Here is a 16,254-nt window from a genome sequence, read left to right as displayed (position 1 = left end):
AAATTGTAAGAGAACTGCATATTGCAGCTCAAATTTTATATGAAACATAAACCTGAATAGCCTATATAAGTACGTCCCAGTATGCGCTGGTTGTGGGTTTTATTAAAATTTGTTTCTTTGTATCTGTTGGAGTCTATACTGAGACTGTTTAAACATTCAAGGTCATGTAAAAGAACAAAACAATAGGGGAGTTTCCAACTAGTCAAATCAGTTGATTTTTTGTAAACGCCACAACACAAAATTACTGTGGAATTTGTATGAAAAGCGTGGTATAAGAAAATCAGGTATGCTCAAAAGTGACAGCTAACATTTTTTTTTTTTTGTTTTGGTTTTCCCCGAAGGGTAAGGCAAAGGGAACTATGCCCATACAGCCATGTCTTACGTATTTTTTTTCGTGATGAAATGAAATGATGAAAGGTGATGATGATGAAACCTAAGCCCCCACCCTCGGAGTAGACTCCTACTCCGAACCCCAAACGAATTAACTCAAAAGTCCGCATAAACTTTTGAGTTATGAAGCGGCTTCCCGGCACGAAGCGAAAATAGGCAGATACACTTTGTTTATTGAATACTCCAATATAATAACACTCGCGAATGTCTTCCGACTAACTTAATGCGATCATTAACCACAAAACACCACTTCGTATTAATTATTTAGATTACTCAATGAAGAAAGCAACTGTCCCGTTCCCGTTTCCCGCCGAAAAGCCGCTCACATTTCAAGTTTAGCCCAGCTGACGTCATCCCGCCCTGCGTTGCCATTTCGTAAAAAAAATACCCACGACTAAAGTTTTTATATTTACTTTGCAAGGAAATTTTGAATTTTTAGTAATTTTAATGATTTATTTATTTATTTATTTATTTATTTATTTATATATTTATTTATTTGTTGCATGTCACATGGTGGCTTACAGTTCTTAAAGTAAATAATGTACAAGCATGTGACACCCTGTAAGGGCACCGCAAAATTATTCCAACAATAACTTAAAACTAAAAAAATATAAACTATTTTTTATATAACTAAACTTACTTTAGAATTTAAAAATTATATAATATATACTACCTACTTATACTATTATTATTTTTAAGTAATTATCAGTAACTAAGCTTTTTTTATATTTAGATAACAATAAAATTATATTATTTATTTAACTTATTACAGTCATTAAATAGATGATTATTATAGCATATGTGACAAGTAATGGTAATTAAATACCTTAGTTAATAATCCACTTAATATTCAATACTTAATAAAATTTATGTCTTTGGAATGTTAGGGATACCAATTTAATAGTAACACTTACGTCATCAGTGGCTTATTGTCATAGGTTTGAGCATACCTAGTTTTCTTATACCATGTGAAAAAGCAACCTGTGACGTCATAGAAAAACGTGCTAACATATTATTACATTTTTATTTATTAAAATTAACGAATAAGTTAAATAAAAAAAAAACCGTTTTTGTTACCTTTAGATCTGTCTGTATTTAGTATTCAGAATTTCACAATTTATCTTTGACCTAGTAAACTACCCAATTATTTACATACTTACCGTAAGTTTCAAAGATTAATATGCCAATGATTTTAAGCAACATTATTGTCTAAAGAAACAATAGTACAAATGAAACATCCTAACGTATGTGTATAATGGCCCCGATTCCTGCAGACACCGCCTAATTTTATTTTAAGTTATATCCGTCATTTTCATATCCATCGAAAAGGAAAGGGACGGATGATTCACAGCTTTTAATTTTAGGAAGAATGAGTAAATGAATGAATAACCTGGGCGAATCAAAAAGGTATGTCGCTGGTATGCAATCCGTTTGACGTGTTGTCTACTTACCTGTGTCGGGTTATTGATTGATGTAAAATTTTTAGACGGTTGTTTTAGATTTGTCCTTAAAATTGACGCTTGTTCCATAAATTTTATGCTTGTCGATTACCCGTCCTTTTCCTTTTCGGCGGATAAGAAAATGACAGATATAACTTAAAATAAAATTAGATGGTATTTACAGGAATTAGCACCATTACCAGCTAAAATTCGTGTTAAATTGCTATAAAAAGTGTGTGAAGGATGAGTTACGAAAAGCATCCCTTTGGAAAAAGGCAGTTTCGATTAAATATAAGTTTTTTTTAAGTTTTCTTCTTTCCGAACTTTTGGGAATAAATATGTTGATTTTGCTGTTACACGCCGCGCAAAGGGTTATAAGTAGTGTAAAACTTTAAGAACACTCACAGTAGCGACACCTGATGGGAGAAATAGGCAGTTTTTATCCTCAGATGCGCGTTCCAAACACTACTACGATCAAGGATTTTTAAAAGTACTCCAAGAAAATATATCACTAATCTCATAATCATAATCATTTATTGCAAGTCACAGTTTTACATAGGTGGTATACAGGATGTGGTAGGTACATTGTGACGCCCCGTTGGGGCACAGCAACTTAGGCATAACATTTGTTACGTGGTCAGAATTTACATTTATACAATAAGCTTTAACCAATTATCTACTTAACAATTAATGTAACATTATTATATATATTCTAGTATAAATTATATAAGTATTATTAACATTCTTATTACCTCTTACTCATTACATATCCCGGACACCTCATACAAACAACCTCGTTTTACACAGACATTTCACATTGACGTTATCGTACACACGCATCTGTGTGTGTGACGTCTGACGTCATACGATTTAAGACTAAACTATGTTCGAGAGGGGGTGGGATAAACTTAGCTCAGCCGCTGGTGGGGAGCGAACAGATCCCGTTCTATACGTAGTATTATTCTATGCTCATAGGCTAAAAGCGATCTCTTTCTTCCACAGATAAAATCCGTAAGAAATACGCGTCTTTGGGAGACAGTGTCCTGGCAGTGAAGTTGGAGAGGAGCCCCAAAGCTGGTCTGGGGCTGAGCCTGGCAGGGCATCGGGACCGCAGTCGGATGGCCGTGTTCGTGTGTGGACTGCACCCCGCCGGGGCGGCCGCGAAGGCACAACCACCCGTCAAAGTCGGGGACGAGATTCTGGAGGTTAGTTTGCTTTTTCTAATATACGGAGTTTTCTGATGATGATGAGAATTCCGATGGGGACGATTCAGTTCATGATTCTGAGTTAATATCAAATAGAATCCGTCGCAAATTTTATGAAAATGTTAGTGTGTTTTGAAATAATTTTCAGTTCCATAGGTACGGTCACGAGCATTAATATGTATACACTTTGGTACCATGTCACATTAACTTTTTTGACAAATTGAACTGTAAGTCTTACTAAATGTCAAATACGTTAGTACGACAAAGTCCTAAAGTGGATACATTATATTGCTCATGACTGTACACACCCCGGACTTCATACAAAACATCTTGTTTTACAAAGACACTACACATTGACGTTATTGTACACGCGCATCTGTGTGTGTGGCGTCTGACGCCGTACGATTGAAGGCTAAAGTAAGACTGAGGGGGAAACCTAGCTCAGACGCTGATAGGCAGTGGAAAGTTGCCGTTGTGGTATTATTCCTTATTCTATGATACAACATAGGAAAAAAAAATCAGCCTACACTGATAGTCCACACGACCAGTTTCCAAACCTATTCCATCAATCGCACCTACTCTGGATACTCGCTACTATAAACGTTATGAAAAACGTATGTTTCCTTAAAGTGCTGTAACTTATTACAGCATAGGAAAGGGAGAACAGTATACAGTGCGTTTGGTATTTATTTATTATAAAAATTATACGTGTAATATTTATACGTAGTTTATGTACTCGTAAGCGTCTTTGTATTTTATTTTTTATGTGTACAATAAGGTGCAAAAGTTCAATCATTTTCTTGCAAAGTATTAAATTAACTGGTTGCACTTAAGACCTCCTGGTTACATGTTGTTTCTGTAATAGACCAAAACGCTTACAAAAACATAAATTTTATAATTATGACAACTAATGGTTCTAAATTTCACCACTCTCTTCTTTCTATTAAGTAACGTTATATATATTATGTAATATACTTAATACATAAATATAATTCACTGGGCTCAGTGACTGCACTTTTGCTCTTTGATTGTACAAATATTCTGCACTATCCCGCTATATTCTATATTAAATTGATAAACTTTTATTAGACTCGTATTTTGTTGAACCAGAATTCGGAAGCGTTTAATTAAACACAGAAGTGGGAAGTGGATATTTGCAAGAAGACTAAAGATTCTGGGCTATTTTGTGGTGGTAACCCTAATGATATTTACTACTGGCGCATTAGCAAGATGACAAACGATTCTAGCATATTTTTTTGTAGTGATACTGATAAAAGAATTTTGCCTACTGATTTCTTTACACTACATTTACAGCATCAATCTAAGGGTGTCGAAGCAGCATGTAATTCGATATGATACGCGTCAGTCGCGGCCCCTTCCTGATAGCGGTGGGAAATATAACTCACTTAAAAGAGAAGAGTGATTCGAATCTTTCGGATCCTGGGATTGATTCAAGTGATTCAAATCACTGTTTTAGCTAACATGAAACAGTAGGACTAGGGCCCTGTGCTGGGAGGTTTTCTGGCCACGTCTTTCCCTCAGCGTTACATATTCCGATGTGGTAGTAGTTTTACAGCTAGTTACATAATATGGTAATTAAATTTTTTGACGTTCACAAAGCGCTAACTTTGTAAGCCAATTTTAAAAAATAAATATTTTTGAATTATTTTTTTTTGAGCTCTGTAGCTCCGTCAATAGCTTTTAGCTCGGTACGTCGCTCTTTCTAGTTCTGCAAAGTCATACCCAACTCAAAAAAATATTTTTTGATTATGTAGTTAAACATAGTTACAATTTGAGTCGCCAATTTTTACATAAATATATTTTTTCAAACGTCTCATCCTCCTTGAACTACTGCAGCTTCTAACAACCTGTATAGCTGAGGAAAAGTGGCTGCAAGAAAAACCTTAGCGAACGGCTCTAGACGTTCTTAAAAAACCATAAGCTTTAAGAAAATATATTATAATGTTTTATAATACTGGTGGTCATCCCTACAAGCAAGAATGACTACATTATTATTGTCTCTGTCGATTAAAGCGCTTTGAAGGTCGCGGTTCCGACGACATAAAAGCCGAGAAACAAATACGATCAGCGCTGAGCCATTTTTTTTTTCTTTTCTTTTGTAACTAATCTCTTCAATTTTGGTGCAATAAAGTATATTTGATTGATTGAGTGAGCGAATGAGTTGGCGGGATATATCAAGTTTGGTTAGGACATTACTGGCTGATCACCAGATTGTCCGAAAGTAAGATGATCCGTGTAGTAAGTAGTCGTTACGTGAGTCATGTCAGGGGCCTTTCGCGGCTCAATAGTAACCCTGACACCAGGGTTGATGAGGTTGGTACTACACCTCACAACCCACACGATAGAAGAATACATAAAAAATACTATTACCTCCATACAATCACACACAGTTCTGTACAGTCATGAGCAATATAATGTACCCACTTTAGGACTCTGTCGCACTAACATATTTGACATTTAGTGAGACTTACGGTTCAATTTGTCAAAAAAGTTAATGTGACATGGTACCAAAGTGTATACATGCTGAAGCTGAAGAAGAACTAGTTCTTTTAAATCACTCCATTGCGAGCTACTCATCACTACTTCCCGGCTTTTAAGGGCCCCTTTGGTAGAAAACGTACATACACTTATACCGGTCATTTATAGCACACTTGAAGAGTGCTTTCGATAGAAAGCAAAATTGAAAGCAAAGTAATATTTAATAGATAAATTGAGACATTGCTTATAGGGAGTCCAGCATATATGATGAAAATAAAACATAAGTACGAAGCAATTAATCTAAAAAGCAATATTTGCATTCACATTTTGCGCATATAAAAATAAGTGCGCGATGTTAACAAATGTCAAATAGCAATATTGCTTTTGAGTTGCTTCGATGTGGCCTTTTTAAACCATCTGAGTGATATCTTTTGTTTGAGGTCATAAATGATTAGCACGTGCTCAGCGGTGAAGGTAAACACTTCAGGACTCCGATACCGACCCCGCCAGCGTGGTTGACGATTTCCCTCAATCAGAGCTTATCGCTATCGACCCGCTAGGGTCGATTAATTCTTTCAAATATTTTTCCTCTCAGACGACGCCCTGAGCCGAGGTTCGCGCCCAACTGGGCACCCTGAGGCCTGTTGTCTTAAACGTTGTACCGGGGGCCTTCAGCGCTCCGCATTTGTCCGGCCAAGTAGTTAATGCCCTCTGCGGCAAATCTACAATAAGTCATAACAAAAAAAGGTCTGTTGTTGGGTGGCCAACACTCACTATCCCTCTCATATCGTACGAGTATGGCCGTCAATTTGTCGGTCAACATTCTGTTTTTCCCCCGCTTTTTGCTGTACAACTGTGCTGATGAGCCATTGTTTCGTCGGAAAACAGGCGAGAGGACACGCTTTTGTTTCATTCTTATAAAAGAAATACTGGACACGTGTTTCGGATTCAACATACATAATGATAATACACATACCCGCAGTCATAGAATCTTACTAATATTATAAATGTGAAAGTTTATGACTATGGAGTACTGAATGGATTTTAATGAAACTTTACAATAATGAAGCTTATGCATCAGAATAATACACAGGCTTCAACAATTTAAAAAAAACGGAAATTATTACCTCGGCGACCGAAATCCACGCGGACGAAGTCGCGGGCGACCGCTAGTAACTAATATTATAAATGTGAAAGTTTGTGAGTATGTATGTTTGGTACGCTTTCACGCAAAAACTACTAAATGGATTTTAATGAAACTACAATAATGTAGCTTATACATCAGAATAGGCTACAATTTATAAAGATATAGTGTGAATTGACAAAAATGTGACGATAAGCGTCAAGTAAGTAGGAAAAAATCTACCATCTGCGAGCAATTCTGGCGTGTAATATGTAATGTATGATAATTATTATTATGATGGAAATGTTTATCTTAAATGGTCCTACAAAAAAGCCAGGCCTATTATTAGGGTTGTGTAGTGATTGATCTATATACGTTTTTTCTTTTTAATTATTAAATTTAGAGTCTAAACCTAAATTTCGGATCCTAAAACGGATCATCTTACTTTCGGACAATCAAACCAGGGCTCAGAATGTGATTTTTGTGATATGTCCCGATCGAGATTCGAACCCGGGACCACTGGATCACGGTGTCACTAACACCTTATAATTATAATACTTACATAATATTATGTAAAGTCACGCCCGTATTCTTGATTTGAAGCATCTAGTTCAGTGGTTAATAATGTAGTTCCGATTCTTCGATCGTCAAACTACAGGCCTTGGGTTCGAGTCATAGTCGGGTCATTGCCATCTTCTTCTTTCGTGTGGGTTATGAAATGAATTACCAACCTCATCAACCCTGATGTCAGGGTTATTATTGAGCCGCTAAAGACCCCGACATGGCTCATGTAACGTCTTCTTACTTACGTCAGTAGGGTGTAACCGGGACCAACTGCTTAACGTGCCTTCCGAAGTGATATGTCCCGATCGGGATTCGAACCCGGGACCTCCGGATTGTAGCCCCAACGCTCAACCACTGGACTACGGTGTCACTAACACTCTATAATGAAATATCTGTATGTCAATTTTCGTCAAAATTTTAGTTTAGTGGTTAATGTGTAGTTCCCATTTTTCGATCGTCAAACCACAGGCCTTTGGTTCGAGTCATGTTCGGGTCATTGCCATGGTATCTGGCGACATTACAGTAATCGTCAGTCGTATATCTTGAGTATATTCCAAAGGAGCAATAACACTAGGTATTCTTTATTGCTTGCTTTAGAGCTCATCCTAAGACGATATTTTGGATGTCTTCCAAGTATGTACAGTCAATGAACGGCGGTGAATGGGTGACATGAAAGAATATTCTCAGTGCTACATAGCCACACTGACAATACTAGGAATAAAAACAAAATTGCTATTCAAAATTCTAGATTAACATAATATAACAAATACTTTATTGCACAAACAGGAGAAAAACAAAATACAAAACAAAAGAGAAACATATACAAAACAAAAGGAATGAGTACAATACGCGGCTATATTGCTAAGTAGCAATCTCTTCCAGGCACTTTAAGTATAGGAGATATTTAATATTATGTAATATAGCAGGATACTGCAGCATAGTGATGATTAAGTAAATTAAATTCATCTTTTTTGGGGTTACGTATACGTTTTTACAATAAAATACCAGATAATGAATTTTGAGATTTTGAATTTGTCAGAAAATAAATTTGAAGCATAGTGCCCAAGCCACAAGTTGGAGGTATCACTAGGGATCGACAAACATAAAAAGTGACAGCATAGACATATTACCACACCCCGGACACTTCAACATAAACCTCGTTTTACACAGACACTACACATTGACATCATCGTACACGCGCATCTGTGTGTGTGACGTCTGACACCATATGATTCAAGTCTAAACTCTAGATTCAAGTCGAGACGCTGCGCTGGTGGGGAGCGGAGAGTTGCCGTTCTATACGTATTACCTATTTAAAATTTGAATACATAGAAGACAATAAATAACCTACCACCAGCTAGAGTATGTTACCAGCCTTAAGTGACTGGTTGACGTGAAAGAATCACTCTTCGTAACCGCAGCTGTAAAGGTTTTAAGTTCCATTCTCTCGGAGAAACAATATTGTTGGGTGTTATTTGGAAAATGTGGCTGTAAAGAATTGCAGTTGTTTTTGTACCGAACACATACGCACATAAACTTGAGGTCGTAACCCACTGAAATCGTAAAGAACATCTTGCAACCAGTTTTGTATACTGTACGTTTTGGTACTGAAAAGTATGCGCGCCCGAAGTAGGCCTAGTCGTGGTAGTGTGAAATTAAAATAACTGTGTAATATTTTTTTTTTCTTAAATATTCTCTTTTTTTTCAAATATAATACAGAACATAACCTCGCTTCAAAAATCTACGCGTCGCCATCTTCCTTCCCCTTCCTCTCTCTCCCTCTCACACCCCCTCAGGGCACGTTCATAAACTTCACCTCATACACATCACGTTCATAATAAGCTTTCATTCCCACATTCGGCCATAATACACGATCCCGACGACTAGATTCCTCTAGCCATAGAGGCGGCTAATCAGCTCGCGACAACAAACACTTCCGTTATGTTAGATCGTATGCTTGATTCTGTTACTTTTAAGTTTAAGACTAGTATGTATAAACATTATCTGAAATGTTTATGTTAGCAAATCCCTTCACTTGTCTTCCTTAAAGTTTGAAACCACAACATGGTACCTAAATGTATTGATAATATTCATAGTATAAGTTTTAATAGGTGTTATTAGCCTGATAAACGTTGTTAATTATTTAAGATTATTGCTAACAAGACAGTGTCATGTTATCAAATTAAGTTGTACTTATGATGAAATAAAGAACATTTAAAAACAAAACAAACACTTCCGTACTTCAGCGTGTGGTGAACAATTTCCCTTATTCAGCGCTTATCGCTATCTATCCACTAGAGTCGATCAAATCTTTCTTTCCTCTCAGACGATGCCCTGAGCTGAGGTTCGCTCGCAACTAGAGCTGTTTTTAGACCGACGTGAGGTGGTGAGTCGTACCACCTACTGTGTTAGTGACAAACTGCACTTACGATAAATTAATCACTTATTGGTACAAGTTCTGTCCATCCAACCGGACTTCCCAATTTTTTTTTGACATGGTACCAAAGTGACATATTAAACTACTTGACCGTAATTCAAAGCTTTATATTGAGATAGCATTTCCGTTTCCCGTTCATATTTTACCAGTTTTCGTACTTTTTTCCCCTTCTTCTAGTTCCGGTTAGTGGCGTCACCTAGCGGTAGGGCTCAAAGTTTACGTAAAATCGGAGCCGCCATTTCCAACTAATTGGCGTTTAGTTTCCCGTCGTAACAACACGTGTCTGGTTTACGTGCCTGCACGTGGTTACAATTCGTTATTTTTACAAGTACCTACTGTTGTTTACGTGAAATTAAAAGTGGAAAAAACCGTAAGTACTAGTGTTTTCACATTGGAATACGGATTATATAACGATTTCAATATCTTTTTAAACGGTTTGTCCGTTCGATTACCATATTACCCTTTCGATTGAAACTTTGATACTGTGTTGATAATAATTTTAAATTGAAAGAGGTTTTCGTAGTTTTGCCAGTATCGTACTGTATGTAAGTATAATATTTTATCCCGTTTTAAACTTAGTTTTTACTTGTTATTGCTGAAATAGAAATAACTTAGTTCGTTTTTCAGTAAATAATGGATTCTGAAGGGAATGCTATGACCGCTGAAGGCCCGCAGGCAGGTCCAAGTGGACTTTCCCGTAAAAGAGCCCGAAGTAGAGCGAGTAGTACCAGCTCTTCGAGTAGTTCCAGTTCAAGTTCGTCATCCTCTTCTGGTTCAAAACGGAAGCGTTCGCGGCGCTACCGCCGCAAGAAAAGCAGGCGTTCGCACCGATACCGCCGCCTGGACAAATTATTCGAGGAAGTGGGTGAGCTCCGCAAACAAATTTCTAATAATAATGATTGTGTCCATAACACCGGCCAAGACGATGTGTCGATTTGTTCAGAGGTTAGTGGACGTCTGTATCATAGCCACAATGTAATTGAATGTGATGAAAATCAAGATTTGAATCCAAATTTCACTTTCGATATAGAAACAAAGCTTAAGGAACCATCTGTTCCTAAAACCCCTGACAATTATTTGAAGATGCTGACTGATGTGCAACGTTTAGGTAACGCGTCATGGTCGGAGGTTAGATATTCGGACACACAAAAACCTTATAATCGTGCGCCAGGTTTCATAGACCTGAATACAAACGATGAGGTAATAAATTATGACACCTTACGTCACCTCACCCACGCTGAAAGGTCATATGCAGCTTTGACTTACTGTGTCTTGAAGCAAAAGGAATCCCTACAAGAGGGTATACGTGACCTTCTTACCTGGGCTAGGAGTTCAAATATTGACTGTGACAGCTTAAGTGTCAAAATTGATGAATTATTCTTGAAGGGAGATTTTCACAAAATTTCCACAGATCTTTTACAGCTGATTTGCGGTCACAGAGCTGAGACTCTCGAGATGCGTAGAGAATCTATTACTAGTCAAGTGAAAGACCCACTAGTTAAAGCATCACTGAATAGAATACCTCCGTCGTTAAATCATATTTTTGACTCTGAGCTTTTTACGTCGACTCTAGAAAAAGCAGGGGGAGTTCGTAAGGCATTTTGGCCACCAAAAAGTGATAAATCCAGGTTTAACCCTTCTAATAGCCGCCCCTCGCGGGGGCAAGGCGCACGGAAATCAGTTCCATCGCGTGGAGCTCAGTGCACTTTTCATGAACATGGTTTGCCATCACACGCACGCATGTGTACCAATCCACCACCCTCGCGGGGTGGTTACCACCAACATTCGCATAACTCCTCAAAGGGAAGATATTCAAGCACTCAGCTTGAAGGATACGATAATTACAACCCCAACGGACGTGGTTCCTTTCACAATCGAGGCTCGCGGCCTGAACGCGGCCACACTCGAGGTCGCACAAGTACATCGAAGTCCGCCAGAGGGAATCCTAAAAAATATAGACAATGACTCGAGGCTGTTCCAAGCAGGTCAACTGTCACATTATTACAAACGATGGAGGGAAATGGGTGCACCCAAAATTGTCCAAAAACTAATTCAAGGCTACCGCATACCCTTTTGTCAAAAGCCCCCCCTTGTATATCCCAATTTAAAGAAAGGTCAGCTTCAAACACCCGTTTCGGAGGAGATGTCAGTCGTAATAGGCAAAATGAAAAAACAGGGAGTATTGACAATTGCCCAGCAGTCTCCAAGTTTTATCTCCCCATTATTTCTGGTACCGAAATCAGACGGGTCACCTCGTCCGATCTTCAATTTAAAGGCATTAAATGCCTATATTGTAGCCGAACCATTCCATTTAATAAACATGCATCGCATCCCCGATTTCCTTCAACCACTGGACTGGATGTGCACGGTCGATTTAACTCAGGCTTATTTCCACCTGAAGATAGTGGAGTCCCAAAGGCGGTTCCTTCGCCTCATTTACGATCAACAGCTATTAGAAATTACCTGCCTCCCATTTGGTCTGAGCACAGCTCCCAAAACCTTCTCGATCCTTACAAACTGGATAGCTCAATACCTTCGCGAGAAATGGAACATAAGAATAGTCGTTTACTTGGACGACTATTTAATTGTCCATCAAAATGCGGACACGTTACACGAACATGTTCAAAAGACAATTCAAACCCTACAATATCTAGGCTGGACAGTCAATCTAGGAAAATCTGTGCTTGTGCCACAGAAAAGCATTACTTACCTGGGAATACTGTGGAAAACCTGGAGCAATCAGAAGTCTCTACCAGAAGAAAAGTCCAATTCGATCATAGAAAAGGTAAAGAAGTTTATTGTGGAAGGGAGGGCAACCTTAAAGGATACACAGAGGCTAGTAGGACTTCTGAATTTTGCGAGTTTTGTTGTTCCACGAGGGCGTCTCAACCATCGTCAGCTACTGATGTTTCTAAACTCGCTGCCAGATCCGTCAATAAAAGCTTATCCATTACCTCCAGAGGTTTACAACGAGCTCAAATGGTGGGGTCAAAATTGCCATCTGTCAACACCGCTGCATTATCCCCCACCAAAGTACTTCCTCGCAACAGATGCCTCAGACCAGGCCTGGGGAGCACAACTGAACAGCATAGCCCTTTCCGGAGCCTGGAAAATAGACGAACAAGGGTTACACAGCAACCAAAAAGAGATGCTGGCTATATTGCACGCTCTTCAGAATCACGCTCATCGCATGAGACGCAGTTCGCTACTAATACAGTGCGACAACAGGACAGCGGTCGCTCACCTACGAAAAGAAGGAGGTACGAAGTCATTAGCTCTAATGGAAATAACTTAACTAAATCTTGAACTTGTTAGACCAATATCAAATCCACTTCAGCATACATCACCTCCCCGGCAAATACAACAACCAAGCCGACCACTTGTCACGCCATCGTCGGCCCCCAGAGTGGCACCTGTTACCTGTCTGTGTGGAGATGGTGTTTGCGAAGTGGGGCACACCAATAATAGATCTGTTTGCTTCGGAGAAAGCCCACGTGGTTCACAACTATGTCACTCGAGATTTGAGGGACTCTCAAGCCCTATTTCACGACGCGTTCAGTGTTCCATGGAACTACCCGCTAGCATGGGTGTTTCCACCCCCATTCCTTGTGCCCAAAGTCTTGAGACACCTAAACCAATCGACAGGAATATTTTTATTAGTAGTTCCCCGCTGGGACAAAGTGTTTTGGCGAGCAGACCTCAAAGCCCGGGCTCTCGCAGCCCCAATGACCTTGTGGAACCTTCGGAAACACCTGGTCGACACATCGACGGGTTACCCCCCGCCGAAAGTGGAAGACATTGTTCTAGAAGTATGGAGGTGTGGGGGTGGTCCACGGCGGTAGTGCAATGGAATACTGAACAATTAGCGTTACTAAAAAGCTCATGGCGAAAGTCTACTATTAAAACCTACGAAACAGCTTGGAAACGCTGGGTCTCTTGGGCTCGCAGTAAGAAGATAGATCCGAATAATCCAACAGGTGCAGAACTAGCTCAATTTTTAGCAGATTTATATTTAATATTTAAGTTATCATACAATACAATACTATTACACAAATCAGTCGTATCAACGTTATGTAACGCAGATAATTCTAGCTATCTCAGTTCGCATGCCCTTGTTAAACACGTTTTAAAATCAATCAGTTTAAAAAATCCGAAAATTTCCAAACCTCCCGTGTGGGACGTTAGTAAATTAATTTCATTTCTTACCAAATATACAGTAGATAGTACAAATATATTCCAAACGTCACGTCATACTGCAGTATTGTTACTCTTGTGCTCGGGTCGCCGAATACACGACCTTACGCTACTCAGAATAGACTCGGCACACTGTAAAAGGTCTGATGAACCCTCTAGTATAACACTTTGGCCTCAGTTTGGTTCAAAAACTGACAGTGATAACTATAGGCAGTCAGGTTGGAAATTATTAGCGAACACAAGTAATAACAAACTGGATCCTGTTTTTTGGATAGAAAAAACGATTAATCTATTAAATGACAGGCGTAATTCATCAAAATCTTCTAATTTATTTATTACAGTCAGAGGAGCTGCCAAACCTGCTTCACGTACGGTAATAGCTGGCTGGATAAAAACCCTATTCAATGAGTCTGGTATCGCCGACACTCCTGGAAGTGTTCGGTCAGCAGTGGCTTCGAAAAGCTGGCTTGACAATCATCCTCTCGACGAAATCTTAGCACGCGGAAATTGGCGATCGGCGGAAACATTTCAGCGTTTTTATAGACGAGAAGTGATATCATCTAATAATTCCGAAAATGTTACACAGTTCTTTAATCCGGTTGATTAAGATAATAATGTTAATGAATCTATATATTTTAAATTCATCGTAACTACTTGCCTTTATTTATTAGATCTGAGAATCAAGAAAATAATTGTATTATTTCATGTACTTAGCTTGTTAAATATAATTGTATACTTAATAACTATAATCGTATACTATTAATATTAGCTTCATGTACCAACTTAATAAAACATTAAGATAAATTCTTTCTTTTTAATTAATACAAGTCACATTGGCGTTTTACAAATTCTCTGTCACTTACTACACACATATCACAATACTTCACAAAGTGATAATATTTTTTCTTGTTCGTCACGTTCAGCTTTTACAATAGCACTGTGTCTAATCCAAATATTAAAAAAGTTACTTCGGCCGATTTATATTTTGAGTATGTGCGTGTGTGGGTGTACCCGAATTATAACATTATATGTTGTGGCATCACCAGGCGAAAACAAACATTTCTCAATATAAAGCTTTGAATTACGGTCAAGTAGTTTAATAGCAGCGTTTTACCTGAAATAAAACGCATATTAAAATACTTACCTAATTCAAAGCTTTCAGTTTAACTCTGCCTGGTATATTGAGCCAATGAGTTGGAAATGGCGGCTCCGATTTTACGTAAACTTTGAGCCCTACCGCTAGGTGACGCCACTAACCGGAACTAGAAGAAGGGGAAAAAAGTACGAAAACTGGTAAAATATGAACGGGAAACGGAAATGCTATCTCAATATAAAGCTTTGAATTAGGTAAGTATTTTAATATGCGTTTTATTTCAGGTAAAACGCTGCTATTAATGCTCGTGACCGTACATGCAGATTTAAACTTACCGTAAATAAATTCCAAATAAATTCCTTCCCGGCATGACAAGAGCTGCAAGTTCATGTCCCGTTCGAGTCAGATTTTTTCGATTCAAATTTTCTCTGTCTCTCGTTAAGCCGTTGGTCCCGTCTATTAGCCGTACAGACACCTCCACCAACCGCGCAGTGGAGCAGCGTGGTGAAGTACGCACCATACCCGGTTGATAGAGAAGACGCTTGTACCTTACAGTGGGACGTATATAGGCTGTTTATGATTATGAAATTTTCTCTTTATAAGTTTCCCTAAGCACGTGTAAGTGCTATAAAAGCAAAAAACAACTACAGTTGCTAAAAATCTCCTAACATCTACACCGACTGTACAGGAAACCTTCCAAATTCCTCTCATAAATCAAATTGAATTTAACTTTCAAAGCTGACTACGTAATGCAGCTCACCAATCCCATACAATTACACAAACACCTATAAACGTAGGTTAAACAATGACGAATTCATCAAAAATCATAGAATAAGTAACTAGGTACAGAAGGGACACTCTTCGCCCCGCACCGACATGAATTTGGAGCGAGCCTGATTTACCTCACCCCCTGATGGAGGCCATTTTAATCTACGAGTATTCAGGCCGTAAGCGACAAGTTCTATGTGATTCTCTTCAAAAAAACTTCCATTTCTTTCAAATACTTTCATTTTCGGTTAAAATTAAGACGACAATATTTTACCTGGATTAAAAGTAGAATGTCTATTGTGAGGTTTTGTTAGCGAAAATCTCTATGAATGTAGGAAAGTGAGTAGAACGGAAAGTAAGATTAATAAGAAAGTAAGAGAGAATACAATGGAAGAATAATGAATATGTGGTTATATCAATTCAGAATGGTTTATGAATGGCACGGAATGAAGTTTGTTTTGGTTTTAAAAATAATAAGGCTTGTCTATGATTAGGGGAGAAGCCGCTGGATGCGGGCAGCGCAGGACCGATCGTCGTGGAGA

At 38.5% G+C, this 16,254-nt stretch overlaps 1 protein-coding gene across 3 annotated transcripts in view; it reads left to right on the top strand.

Moving 5' to 3' along the window:
• The window catches only part of LOC126377499 (uncharacterized), a 228,018-nt gene that overhangs the window by 167,418 nt on the left and 44,346 nt on the right, over positions 1 to 16,254 (top strand). For all 3 annotated transcript variants that reach the window (XM_050025234.1, XM_050025235.1, XM_050025236.1), the window contains exon 24: positions 2,832 to 3,034. In XM_050025234.1, the coding sequence (XP_049881191.1) occupies positions 2,832 to 3,034 (203 nt within the window). The remainder of the gene's footprint in view (positions 1 to 2,831; positions 3,035 to 16,254) is intronic.

This window comes from Pectinophora gossypiella, chromosome 23 (assembly GCF_024362695.1).
Source record: "Pectinophora gossypiella chromosome 23, ilPecGoss1.1, whole genome shotgun sequence".
Classification (NCBI taxonomy): domain Eukaryota; kingdom Metazoa; phylum Arthropoda; class Insecta; order Lepidoptera; family Gelechiidae; genus Pectinophora; species Pectinophora gossypiella.
This window is presented reverse-complemented; position numbering and strand designations above follow the sequence as displayed.